The following is a 12,255-nucleotide window of genomic DNA, read 5'->3' on the forward strand; positions in this document are numbered from 1 at the left end:
CCGGTCACGGGGGCCGGTCCGTGGCGCCGCCCGGCGGGGAGCGCGGGGCCGCCCCGGAACCCGCCTCCCCGGAACGCTGCTGCGGGGCTGCGTTGCGCGGCGGAGGGCCCCACGCGGGGCCGCGGAAGCGGGACGGCCGCCCCGCCCGTTCCGGCTCCGGCGGCGGCATGGGCAAGAAGCGGGGCGCGGGGCTGGGCCGCTCCCTGCAGCGGCAGCGCGGCCCGGAGCGCCGCGGCACCTCCGCATGGGTAGGGCGGGGGGGTCGGGGCGGCGGGGGCCCGGCGGGAGGCCGGGGCGGCCCGGGCTGACCACGGCGTCTTGTCCCGGCAGCTGCACGCCAGCGAGGTGGGCGGCGAGCGCGGCCCGGAGCTGCGGTCGGCGGCCGAGCAGAGCCCGCTGGAGGAGTTCCTGGCCACGGCCGAGCTGGCCGGCACCCGCTTCGTGGCCGGTGAGGAGCCGGACCGGGTCCTGGGGTGCGGCTGGGCCCGGAGAGGGGCCCAGCGCCGGGCGGGGGCGGATCCAGGGCTGGGGAGAGGGGCCCGGGCGGAGCCGGGACCGGCTCCGGAGTGGGGCAGAGGGAGCAGGCCTGGGGCTGGTAATGGGGTTGGCCAGGTGGGGGCCAGGGGCAGGGGATGGGGTGCTGAGGCAGGGCCGGGAACAGCCGGTTTGGGTGACTGTCTCTCCGTTCCTGCAGAGCGCCTGAACATCCAGATCGTGTCTGCCCAGAGCCGCACCGGGCTGCTCACGGCCCAGGAGGCCCAGCGCGTCCGGCAGCTGCACCAGGAGAACCAGCAGTTCCTGCGCATCCCGCGGAGGTGAGTCCTGCGGGGCCAGGCCTGGCCCCTGCTGAGTGGGCTCAGCCCCTCGGTGCTGCAAGCCTGGGGACAGCCCTCTGCCTTGTCAGTGCTCTGTTGTTGGGGAAGTCGCTGTCTGGCCTGCATGAGCGTGCTGTAACTCGCAGCACAGGTGCCTGCCTGCCATCCCCAGCCCGTCTGTCCTGGTTGTGTGGGTTTCCTGCTCAAACCCTGGCACTGCTGGAGCTGGTGCAGCCAGGCCACCTAGTGAGCCTTTCCAGAGCTCTGTGCGTGGTGGACAGATGAATCTGTCATCTTAAATGTCCTACAAATCTTGGCTCAAAAAAACAGCTTTGTGAGATCAGTTGTGCGTAGTGTCCTCTCAGCTAGTCGAGTTTAGAAGGAACAAGGAAAAAGCTGGACTTAAAGCTATTGAAAACAGGTGCACACACATCTGAACCATAACTGTCGCAGTGTACCTAAACATGTGGTGCCTGTGTTCTTTGTGGGTGGTTGTTGCAGTAATGTAACTGGTCTAACTGCTACTTCTGACCACTCACTCAAAAATGTGTTTGTTACAGGCCCCATTGGGATAGGACAACCAGTGCGGAGGACTTGCAGCAAGCTGAGAGGGAGAGCTTTCTTGAATGGAGGCGACAGCTTGCCTAGTGAGTATGCCTCTTGTGTCTGGGTAAGTAGTTGGTGACACTTGGAGACACAGGTAGCAGTGGGTTGTATTTTTCCTTGCTGGACCAATAAAATGAACATCTGGTCAGTTGCAGCTCCCTGTGCTTGTTCTGGAAGGCCGGACAGCTCGGCCACAGTCCAGACACATCTTTGTGTGCTCTGCAAAGCTCTCTTGTGTGTGCATGTTCTTGTACTGTTTATAATTAGAATTCTTTAGGATGGAGTGTGATGATCTGCTTTTGCCTGTGGAGAGATGGTGAATGTGGCTTCTAAGAGCAGCAGCGCTGTTGTGAGCAGCATGCGGTGCTGCCAGCCTGTGTACCGCAGCCTGTGCTGCATCTGCTGGCCTGGAGGGTGATGTGGTGTCTGCTCACACCTGTGAACCCACATTTGCCCAGAGTAAAGTCCTTCAGGTGGGGGTAACAGTGAGTCAGGGGTTGTGTAGAGCCATTTCAGGTACCATCCCCAAATTCATTATTTTTATCAGGTGGTACTGGATGGAGTAATAATGGCTGGCATTTGGGGTAGCTTCTCTGGTTTGTTATTGTGGCTCTGAAATTTCTTAGGCAGACTTTGGATGAGTTTTTGCTCTTTCTGTCATCTACTATTTCTCCATTTGCAGGATCAGGAGCCATTGCTCAGCTACTGCTGAACCAGTGTCCCTGACACTAGTTTACCTGAGGCACTTGATCTGTTTGCAGAGCTAGCAGAAATAATACCTAGTATACGAGTGTGATTTGATAGCTCTCTCTGAATTAAAGCTTCCTGGATATAAGGAAGACCTGGTGGTGTGGTTATTGCCCGACGTGGGCCAAATATGACATCTATTTTCTGCTTTGCCTTAGCCTTGAGGAAGAAAAAAAGTTAATTCTAACCCCATTTGAACGAAACTTGGAATTTTGGCGTCAGCTTTGGAGAGTCATTGAAAGAAGGTAAAGTGTATCCCTATCTGCTTTTTAAAAGTAGTGTTTGATGTGTTTTCCTGAATTAAAGCTTTTGAGTCAAGCTTCAAGTGTCTCAGCACAAGAAAAACAATTACAGTTAGTAGTGTTCTATTATCAGCACTGAAGTGATTTTGTTTTGAAGTGATCGGGGCAGCTGCTTGGTGGTGCAAACTGGCTCTCGGCACTGCAATGCTGCAGGTGGTTTGCTGGGAGCCTCTAATGATTTTTCAGATGCTGCTGCCTTTGGCCTCTTCTGGTAACTATGTGTTGGAGTCATCTTGAGAATGTGTCTTTAAGGTCTTTTGCCAAGATTAACCCTTTCCCCTCTTTCTCAGCCAGGCAGCTGCAGCCTGACATTCAGGGGCAGGAGGCAAGGAGATCAACTAAATCTTGGGAAAGAAAGAGCCTCTTGGTCCTTGGCCTCTTACCATGCAGAGAAGTTGCAGCAGTGCACAAAAGACAACAGCCTGTCATATCACAGAAATGGCTTTGTTTGCTCTGCCGGGTTGTAATACAATAGGAGTGCTATCTGCTACATTAATCTAACTGGGGCATTTAATTTCACTAGTAATTAAGTTTGAGATCATCTCGTCTGATTTTCCTAAAATTGAAAAATACTTCACCAGTGAGGTCATGGTGAGCTGGTCCTTTCACAGAAGTGGCTTTGTACTGGGTGCTGCTGGGCCTTTGGCTGGGAGAGAGCTGGGTTGGCACCATCCACTGTGGGGTATCATGATGTGCAGTGTGAGTGTATTGTGTGTTTTGAGGTGGATGGAATGTGTTATTAATTTATTTCTGCTCTTGTCAGAGCTTTTTATTTAATGTAGAATGAGGATGCTGTCTCAGAATCGAACAGGGAAGTGATCCAGGCTCTTACCTTGCCAGATAATTTGATCTGTTGTCAGCATTTTCTTGTTTGCTTCAAACTAGTTGCCAGCAGTGAGATTCAGTAACTTCTCTGTATCCCATCCCAGTACCATAGTGCCAGCTGTTCTCGTATTGATTTTTGAATTTCTGTAGCTGTTCAGTCCCTCTTTGTACCCAAGCGGCTTATAAAATTACTCTCTTGGGGGTTTTATTGATGATTTTTTTTTTCTCTGTTGTTGTTGGTTGGTTAGTGTCGTTGGTTGGTTGGTTTTTGGGTGGTGGGGTTTTTTTTTGTTTTAATGTGTAACCAACTGCCTAGTGAGGCTTGAAATTCTTCCATTCAACCCCCATGGTGTTTTGAAGCTGCCCCGAGTCGACAGAAATCCCTGTCAAATAGAATCAGTATGTGGCAACCAGTATTATAAATTACCTGCTTTGAGAAGTTCTAGTGGGAGAGAGTGTAGTTAAATTTTCTCCTTCCTTTTGAAAAAAGAACATGGACGCCTGTGCTATCTGAAGCCAGTGCATTTAATTTGCGTGTAGAACTGATCGGTCTTGCTCATACATGTAGTGGCAGCCTGGTGTCTGCATTTGGAAGATGTTTCCTAAAAGCACACTTTCAGGGCCTTGCCTGCATGGGGGAGCTACATGTTTACTGGAGTCTAAGACTATTCTTTCACTGTTCTGTGCTGTTTGTGACAAGAAGAGCACAAAGGAAATTTTGAAAATGCTTGAGAGCAGATGCTTAGAATATGCAGGTCATTTGTGGGAGACCTAGTACAATTTGCACCATGAAAAGGGGACAACAGTGTTTCCAGAATAGCTGATAGTGTTGGAAAACCACCTCTTCTTCCACTCCGTAGCCACTCTGCCGAAGTTTGGGGATGAGAACAGACAAAAGTAAAGTCGTGTTATCACAGCTTTTAGCAAAATTCTAAAGGACAGAATACTAGCAGTCTGTGTCTTGCCTGCTGAGCACTTTTGGAAGGGTGGATGGATGGGCAAAACTTGAATGCTTGCTTTCCCCTTCACCTGCTGTACGGGGGATTAGCTGAGTGAGGCAGAAGCACTGGACAGTAGAACTGGCTTGTGGTGTGTGGGATGCTGGGATGCTTTGTTAATTCAGTAAAGGTTCTTAGTAGGGCAATACAGTTAAAACCCCTAAAATTCCAGGCAAAACCTAAAAGCAAGTAATGTGCTGTATCTTGTTGCTTTGAGGCAGGGCAATAAACAGTATTTCATGGGGCTTTCTTCTGTTTTTGCAGTGATATTGTAGTCCAGATAGTAGATGCTAGGAACCCTCTTCTGTTTAGATGCCAAGATCTGGTAAGTAAACGACTTTATTGAATGTTGTCTTAATTTTATTTCTTAGAGTTTATATGATTTATTTTTTGTTTAACAGATTCAGTCACCTTGAAGCTGTTCTGCTGTTGTGCCTGACTGGGTATCTTATTTAGTTATGCAAGTATTCTGGCGTCAGAATATTTTCTTCATTGTTTTTTGATATTTTGCACAGTGTTGTGGATTTAGAGGCAGCTCTGCAGATGTTGTATTGCAGATATTATATTGCTCCTCACTACCCACTAGAAGTGTCCACACTTAAAGGAATTCTTCTGTTTAAAAGCATAGTGGAATAAAATGGGTGAGGATTACTGGGCTGAAAGTGAAGAATCAAGAAGTACTGAAGTGACAACTTGGGAATGATAGATGATAGAACACTGTGCATCGGTGAGATAAGAAATTGCTCAAACACTTGATCTTAGGAGTTCCTGCTGTGAGGTGCTATCTTGCTGTAGCTGGAAGCAGAGAAGGTGTTTGCACACGTGGCTAGAAAAAACCTGTATTGTGGTAGTTACATGCTCCAATTTTTTCTTGTAGCTGTCTGCTAAGCACCAGTTCCATCTAGCCCAGGGGATGGTAAGCTTGGCTACAGTCATGTGGAGCTGGATGGGGTAACTTGTCTTGCTGCTCTTGTATCACCTTGCAGAGAGGAGTCGTCTAAACCAGAGTATGAACTGATCCTTCCCTTGTTTTCTGCAGGAAAGTTACGTTAAGGAAGTCAGCAATGACAAGGAGAACATGATCCTGATAAACAAGGCAGATTTGCTGAGTGAGGAGCAGCGGGCTGCTTGGGCTCGGTTCTTTGAGAACGAGGGTGTTAAGGTGGTGTTCTGGTCTGCTTTGGCAGAGTGCAAACGGCTGTCTGGAGAAGCAAAGGTATGTGGTGGCTGCCTCTGATAACTTGCTTTGCAGTTACACTTGCGATGTACCTGAGTACCTTTCTAGGAAAGGCATGGTCCTTGTCTCAGAGAAGGATTATTCTATGGACCCATGCAGCTGTAAAATAGTGTTTTAATGAATGATTTCGAGACAAAAGTGAGGAGAGTAAAATGGTGAATAAAGTGGTGCACCCTTCAGTCACTGTTTGTAGTGCTTGCAATTTCCCTTTGGAGGTTAAAATAATACTGAACTAGAATGTAAATTTGTTCCTTGAGGCTGCTGATGAATAGCTACAGAAACAGCCCTTGCAGATCTGTTTGCAAATTCGTAACTCATTGAAAGAAATGGAATCCTTTCCAAGAGGGATGCTGTGAGGGATGTGGTTATCCATACAGAGGGTTTTTCTCTCCCAGTCTGCCCAGTGGAACAGACTGTGCTGCTGCCTCAAGTTATGTATTATCAGTAAATGCCACGTGCAGGTTTTACTGGGGTCATCTGTTACAGACATCGCTATTCAGCTGTGGAATATCCCACAACTCTTTTCAAAAATACCTACTCTGTTCAGCTGGTTTGCAGTTTTTGGATAAAGTATTTTTACAGATTGGTTTAAAAGTGAGATTGAAAGTGTTAGGTCTGGTGGGTTTTTTTTTTTTTGAAAGAAAATTCAAGATACTATTGTTATGAAAACATCTTTCCTTTTACATGTGAACTGTTTGCAGGGAAGAAATGTAAGGAGCTGGACTGAAAGAAAGATTGACATTATTTTAATGAAATATTTAGATCTGAAACAATATGGTTTTGTGTTCTGAACATTTTGAAAAATTTACATTCATTCCTATTACTAGGAACACTTGATCATTTAAAAAAAAATTGCTGGGTGCTGCTGCTGCTGTGTGTAAGGATGCTGTGGGTGTGTGCGTATTCACAGTTGTGCTTCTGGAGAGAAACCTCTAACAACTTCACAATGAAGCTAACAATGCCTCTTGGAATACTTGAATCCTTCTCCTAAGACAGGCTAGGTGTTTCTACATCCTACTTAAGACCCCTAAAAGCCCCATGTGATGTTGTCAGGAGTGAATTGTCAGTCCTTGGGATCCGGCTGATGAAAAGGCATGTGACTGCGCTGCAGCAACTGCAGTCACAGCAAGACTTGGTATTGTCTTTACATTTCACCTGTGAAATACTGCTCACACAGGAACTAGACCCTGAAGATGTAGCAGAGGACTCGAATGGTTCTGAGGGTGAAAGCTCCAGTCAAGAAGAGGACAACACAGAACAAGATGGTGCAGAAAGTGCATCCACAGACAGTGCTTTGCAAACTGCAGCCCAGGTTCTGCTTAATGATGACAGTAGTGATGAATATGAAGACTGTAAAGATGATGAAGAGGAAGCCTGGCAGACCTGTTCTGAAGATGAAGGTTGGGACAAAGTAAATGCCATTGTTCCAGAGAGGATGGGAAGCAGGACTGATGGTGCTGCAGTGCAGCATGTAGCGCAGGAGCAGAACAAGAACATCAGGAACTTCAGCCATCTGGTACAGAGAAATGAGCTGCTGGAGATATTCAAAGCCATGCACAATGGACCAAGGGTGAAGGATGGGGAAGTAAATGTTGGGCTGGTGAGTTCGACTTGGTGCTTAAATGGAACTTACGTAATCTAAATTTTAATTCCATATGCCTTCCATGGAAAAATTAATCCTGTAGCCTGTCTTCCTATAGGAGTAAAAAAAATTAGCAAGCACAAATCACTGAGGGTTTTGTGCAAAGATTAATTCTGAAGTTACTGGAACTCAGTGTTCCTCACTACTTGCCTTAATTATTTTGTACCTTTTATTAAAGTATTTTTGTGTCAGAGATCTGCTAGTCTCCTGGCGTCACCCTACCTGATATCACTGTTACCATTCCCTTTCTTTGTCATCTAGGTAGGTTATCCTAATGTTGGCAAAAGTTCAACCATCAACACAATCCTTGGAAATAAGAAGGTGTCGGTGTCTGCTACACCAGGCCGTACAAAACACTTTCAGGTATTGCTAACAAAGAACATCGATGATCTTATGATTTCTTTTTCCTCAGTGGAAGAGACCTTCATCGTGAGCTAGTTACAACCATGTGGACTCACTAAGAACTCTGCCACCCTGAACTCTGCCCAGCAGAATAGATTGAAGAGGGTTGGCCTTGGCGTATGTAATTTTTGAACTTTAGTTCTTGCTTCCAGACTCTTGATACACTTTGAGAGTCACTCATAGGAGTTGCTGTGCACTGGGAGATGTTTTCCATGTCCTGATTTTATTTAGGTAGCTTAGCCCTTCTTTTTTTCAACACCAGCCATGAGGTGACCCAGCCCCAATAAGTGAGTATTCCTCCAAATAGCTTAATGTCAAGCTTTCAAACCGTCCTTTTTGTCCACAGTCATTGCTGTGAATAAGTCTAGTTATGCTGCCATTTTCATATCGATCAAGCTCTTAATTTTGAAGTAGCAACTTCACTGCGGTAGTGAGCACTGTGGGATTTGTACTTGTGCAATCTCCTACCTGTTTCAAAAGGTCAGACACAGTTTAAGGTTTCTGGAATGCTTTCTTCTCTCCCATCAGTTGGAGAGTTGGAGATCTTGCTGCCCCCATCTGGACACCTTATTTATGAACTTCGGAAGTGCTGCTGTCTTCCACATCAGATTTCCTTAATTCATTGGCTGGGGCCAGCAGGGCAGATGTCTCTTAGTAGAATTTCTGCTTATTCTCATTTGTATCCATGTTTCATCTATATATTTCATTTTTTTTATTCCTTTTCCCTCCATGAACACTGACTTGCCTTGGTGAACTAATTGTTTTTTTATTGTGTAGACTCTGTATGTGGAACCTGGCCTGTGCCTTTGTGATTGTCCTGGTCTGGTGATGCCATCTTTCATCTCTACCAAGGCAGAGATGATTTGTTCTGGAATTCTGCCTATAGACCAGATGAGAGACCATGTCCCACCCATTTCTCTAATATCCTTTGCATGGGGTTTGTGGGAGTGTCTGCAAGCGTTGGATCTGGACTGTGCAGTGGCCCAGCCCTGCTAGGGGCATGTGTGCTTATGTGTCACGGGTGGTGGGGACACACATTGGATAAAACGGCACAGCTGTGTTGTCTTTCCCCATCTCATGTCAAGTTTATCCTGTTGTCAGACTTGTATCATTTTTCTGGTTTGCAGTGAAATCCAAAAGTTGCTCCTGTTATGTGCTCTGGGAGTGACTAGGGCAAAATTACCTGTGTAGCTGAAAATCACCAGGTGGTTTCCTTCACTAGCTTACGTTTGCCAGCATATCCCACGAAATGTTTTGGAAGCAACCTATGGAATAAATATCATAAGGCCAAGGGAAGATGAGGATCCAGATCGAAAGCCAACAGCCGAAGAGCTGCTAACAGCATATGGATGTGAGTGATGATCCCTTTAGCACCTATCGCCTGCGCTGTGTATGTGATACTGAACACGGCCTTAGGAGAACTTTGTAAAGTTGAGCCTGACTCAGGTTTGTCATGCGTTGAACCTCCCCGTTAGGACTTGCCCTCCTCCCAGCACGGGCCTTTGTTAATGGCTCATCTTGCATGTCTGTTGCAGTGGCGCTTTGCCGACTCTGTCCGACAGATTTAGTGGTTGTGTTGAGGATGTCAGTGAAATGCCCTGCCAGTCTGTGTAGTGTGGTGTGGTGCTCTCATCCTTCTAGACACCTCCTGTGAACTGTGTCTTCAGTTAGACTCTGAAGAATGCAGTGAAGTTTTATCTCCCTTCTCTGATTCTCTGATGCAGTTAATCTTCTCTGGCCTTAAAACAAAAAGGAAGATGTCCGGTCTTATTCCTTTCAGATTAGGATGCTTCTGTAGCACCTCTACAGTCAGCAATGTTCCCCTTTCCTTCCCTTCCCACTTTCCCCAATAGAAGCCTCTTTCTCAGGTAGGTTTTTTTTGAGAGAGGATATGATGTGCAGTTAGGCAGCAGAGAAGAATGTGTCAATGATCTTATTGTACTGACACAGAATGTGCTTTGGATTTGTCTTCCAGATATGAGAGGCTTTATGACAGCTCATGGACAGCCAGACCAGCCAAGATCAGCTCGATATGTGTTAAAAGACTATGTCAGTGTAAGTGCTTCCTACATCTGGGTTTTCTTTCCTGTTAGGAGGTGAATTGAAGGAGCAGGAGGGAGCATGGTAAGGTTAATTCTATTTATCTGGATAAAATTAACATATATTAAAATACTCTATAACTTTGCAGTTGTTTTCTTTCCTCTCTGGGTCTCTCTGTGAGGTTTTTTTTGTAATAATTGTATCCTGTTGCTTTACAGGGGAAGCTGTTATATTGCCATCCACCTCCTGGCATTGACCCAAATGATTTCCAGCACCAGCATCAAAGATGCCCAGAGAGCAGAACTGTGCAGGTTACTGGACAGGTGAAGCCTGAGAAGAATACCAAAGCAAAACAAATTGAAAATGTGGTGGACAAAACATTCTTTCACCAGGTAGGTTCTGGAGGAGATTTATTTTGGGGGTTTTTACTGCAGCACTGGTGTGTCCTAGTTACTGGAAAAAATAGCTTTGAGGGCGGAGGGGTGCTGGGTTGTTAATGATGTCAGATGCCATTGGCATCTGCATGTAATTTCTACCCAAGAGCACTCTGTTCTTTTTATTATCTCCTAAATCACTGAGAATGTCCTAGGTGACTGAAAGATAGCTAATGAAGTGTGCATAGTTGATTTTTAAAAGGTCAGCAAGGTGACCTTCATCATTATGGGCCTAACATCAATCATGAGCAAATAGAAGAATGACTGGGAAGAAAGTCAAGGAAGGAGGGTGATGTGACACAGCAACCAACCAGGAACATGGTTTTGGACAAACAGGTCCTTCAAACTAACTTTCCTTTCTTGAGATGACATATTTAGGGAACAATGATAAGCTTCTTTAAGACCATTGATTAGTACTACATGGTGGTTGTGACTCAGAACCTGAAATCAGATGAAAAGAACACAAAAAACAGGTTTAAAATCTAATTGAGAAATCTCAAAGTGGAAAATAGGAGTTTCTCTGAACTTATATGCTGCTTGTTAGGTCCCACAGGGATCTGTTTTGCCCCTACGCTACTGAAAAAAATTACTAATGACTTGAAATGTCAAATCTATAACTGATAGGTCCGCATACCCAACAAAGATGGGAACAGGGTGTTTAGCAGTGAAAAGGATGGGTCATTGATAGTGTGATCCATTCTGCCTGGTTAGCTGGATATGAACAGTATTTGTTCAGCTAAAGATGTTTTCAAAATGCAAGACTAAGAACTCAGGCCCTTTTCAAAAACAGTGAGCTGTTTCGGAAAGCTATGACCTGAAAAGAATTTTTGGGATTACCAGACTCTTCCTCTGACTGCCCAAAGTGCTGGCACAAGCTGTGAGCTCCACAGCACTACCCACGCTCCAGACTTGAGCAAGTTATTTTAGTCTCTGGCTTTCACAGACGCCAGATGTATTTGCAAAGACAATTCTTTGTGTGCAAAGTGGAAACTGTGAGAATCAATCCTAGCGCCGTAGCTAATGTCTGTCAGAACTGGGTGTATCGTCAGTGCTCTGCTTGCAGCAGCAGACGCTGAGGACCTGGTGCAGCAAGGCATGGCTGCGGACACAGCCAGAGTGTGCTGGCCCACTTGGGCTCGGCTGTGTGGTGTGACCTTTCCTACAGCTCTGGAGCTGGGTGCTGAGCAGGTCTTGATGGGTTTGGGCTTGCCTGTGTCTGTTTTTGTTAACGTATCATAGTTCTTTGTGGTTAAATGTCGTCTTGTCGGTCACTGTTGATGATGTCTCCTCTTCCAGGAGAATGTTCGTGCCCTGGTGAAAGGGGTCCGGGCTGCCATGGGATATCGGCCCGGCAGTGGCCTCGTGCCTGTGACTGCACCCAATCCTGGGAGCATGGTAGGAAAGCCCTGGAAAAAACATGGAAACAGGAACAAGAAGGAGAAAATTCGCAGGATCACCAAGCACCTGGAGGCTTAGCTGTGGCACCGGTGTCTGCCCTTCCCGGGGCAGGGACTGCACTTGCCTGTGGGCCTGAACTGAGGGGAAAAAATGGATAAGCAGGCATCGCTAGTTCACCTGGGAGCTCCGTGCTACAGAGTGGCCCGAGCAGGGAGTGAGAGTGGGCTCTGATAGTTGGAGCTCATCCCTTCTGAGAACAAAAGAGACCTGGCTGTTTGTGTTAGCTGGAAGCCAGCCCAGATGTTTGACTCTTGCTGAAACATCCTTTCAATGGGAGCAGATGGAGCCATACGGGAATGTTTTTCCTTCCACTAGGGATGTGTTTTGTAGCTGTTGGGATCAAAGCAAGCCCTGTAAAACTGACTAAAATCTTTAAACAGTTGAATCTCAATGAGTCATGTTTGTTACGTTTTGTTTTGAGACACTATTGCTCATAATTTCTTTTTTATTAAGCTTGTTTGTTGATTTGACAGAACAGTGTGTTGAAAAATGAGGTGAAAGGATCTTTATTGCCCTCTTCCTTCTCTGCTACACCAGCCCTGTTCTGTAGAACCTGGTACTGAAACCACTCCCAATCTCCCAGTTTCAAGCAGAGCACAGCACAGCACACCGTGCAAGGAAAATGCTGCTTTTATGTCCTTCACACTGAGCTGGTATCAGTTGTTTTTCTGTGTGACTTAGCATCGGTATTTTAAAACATTAGCTCTGTGTGACTGGCCAAAAATCTGGTGCTAATTTGTCCTTAAATA

The 12,255-nt window shown here is 46.4% G+C and overlaps 1 protein-coding gene across 1 annotated transcript; it reads left to right on the plus strand.

Annotated features, from left to right (window-relative positions):
* Positions 1–12,255, plus strand: LSG1 (large 60S subunit nuclear export GTPase 1). Its single transcript, XM_065639606.1, has 14 exons — positions 1–248; positions 331–448; positions 695–815; positions 1,376–1,462; positions 2,327–2,413; positions 4,558–4,618; positions 5,333–5,509; positions 6,708–7,130; positions 7,434–7,535; positions 8,352–8,495; positions 8,802–8,925; positions 9,550–9,629; positions 9,833–10,006; positions 11,345–12,255. Exons 1-14 carry the CDS (start codon positions 168–170, stop codon positions 11,522–11,524), a joined length of 1,959 nt encoding a protein of 652 aa, XP_065495678.1. The 5' UTR covers positions 1–167; the 3' UTR covers positions 11,525–12,255.

The sequence above is a fragment of the Caloenas nicobarica genome, chromosome 8 (genome assembly GCF_036013445.1).
Source record: "Caloenas nicobarica isolate bCalNic1 chromosome 8, bCalNic1.hap1, whole genome shotgun sequence".
Lineage (NCBI taxonomy): Eukaryota > Metazoa > Chordata > Aves > Columbiformes > Columbidae > Caloenas > Caloenas nicobarica.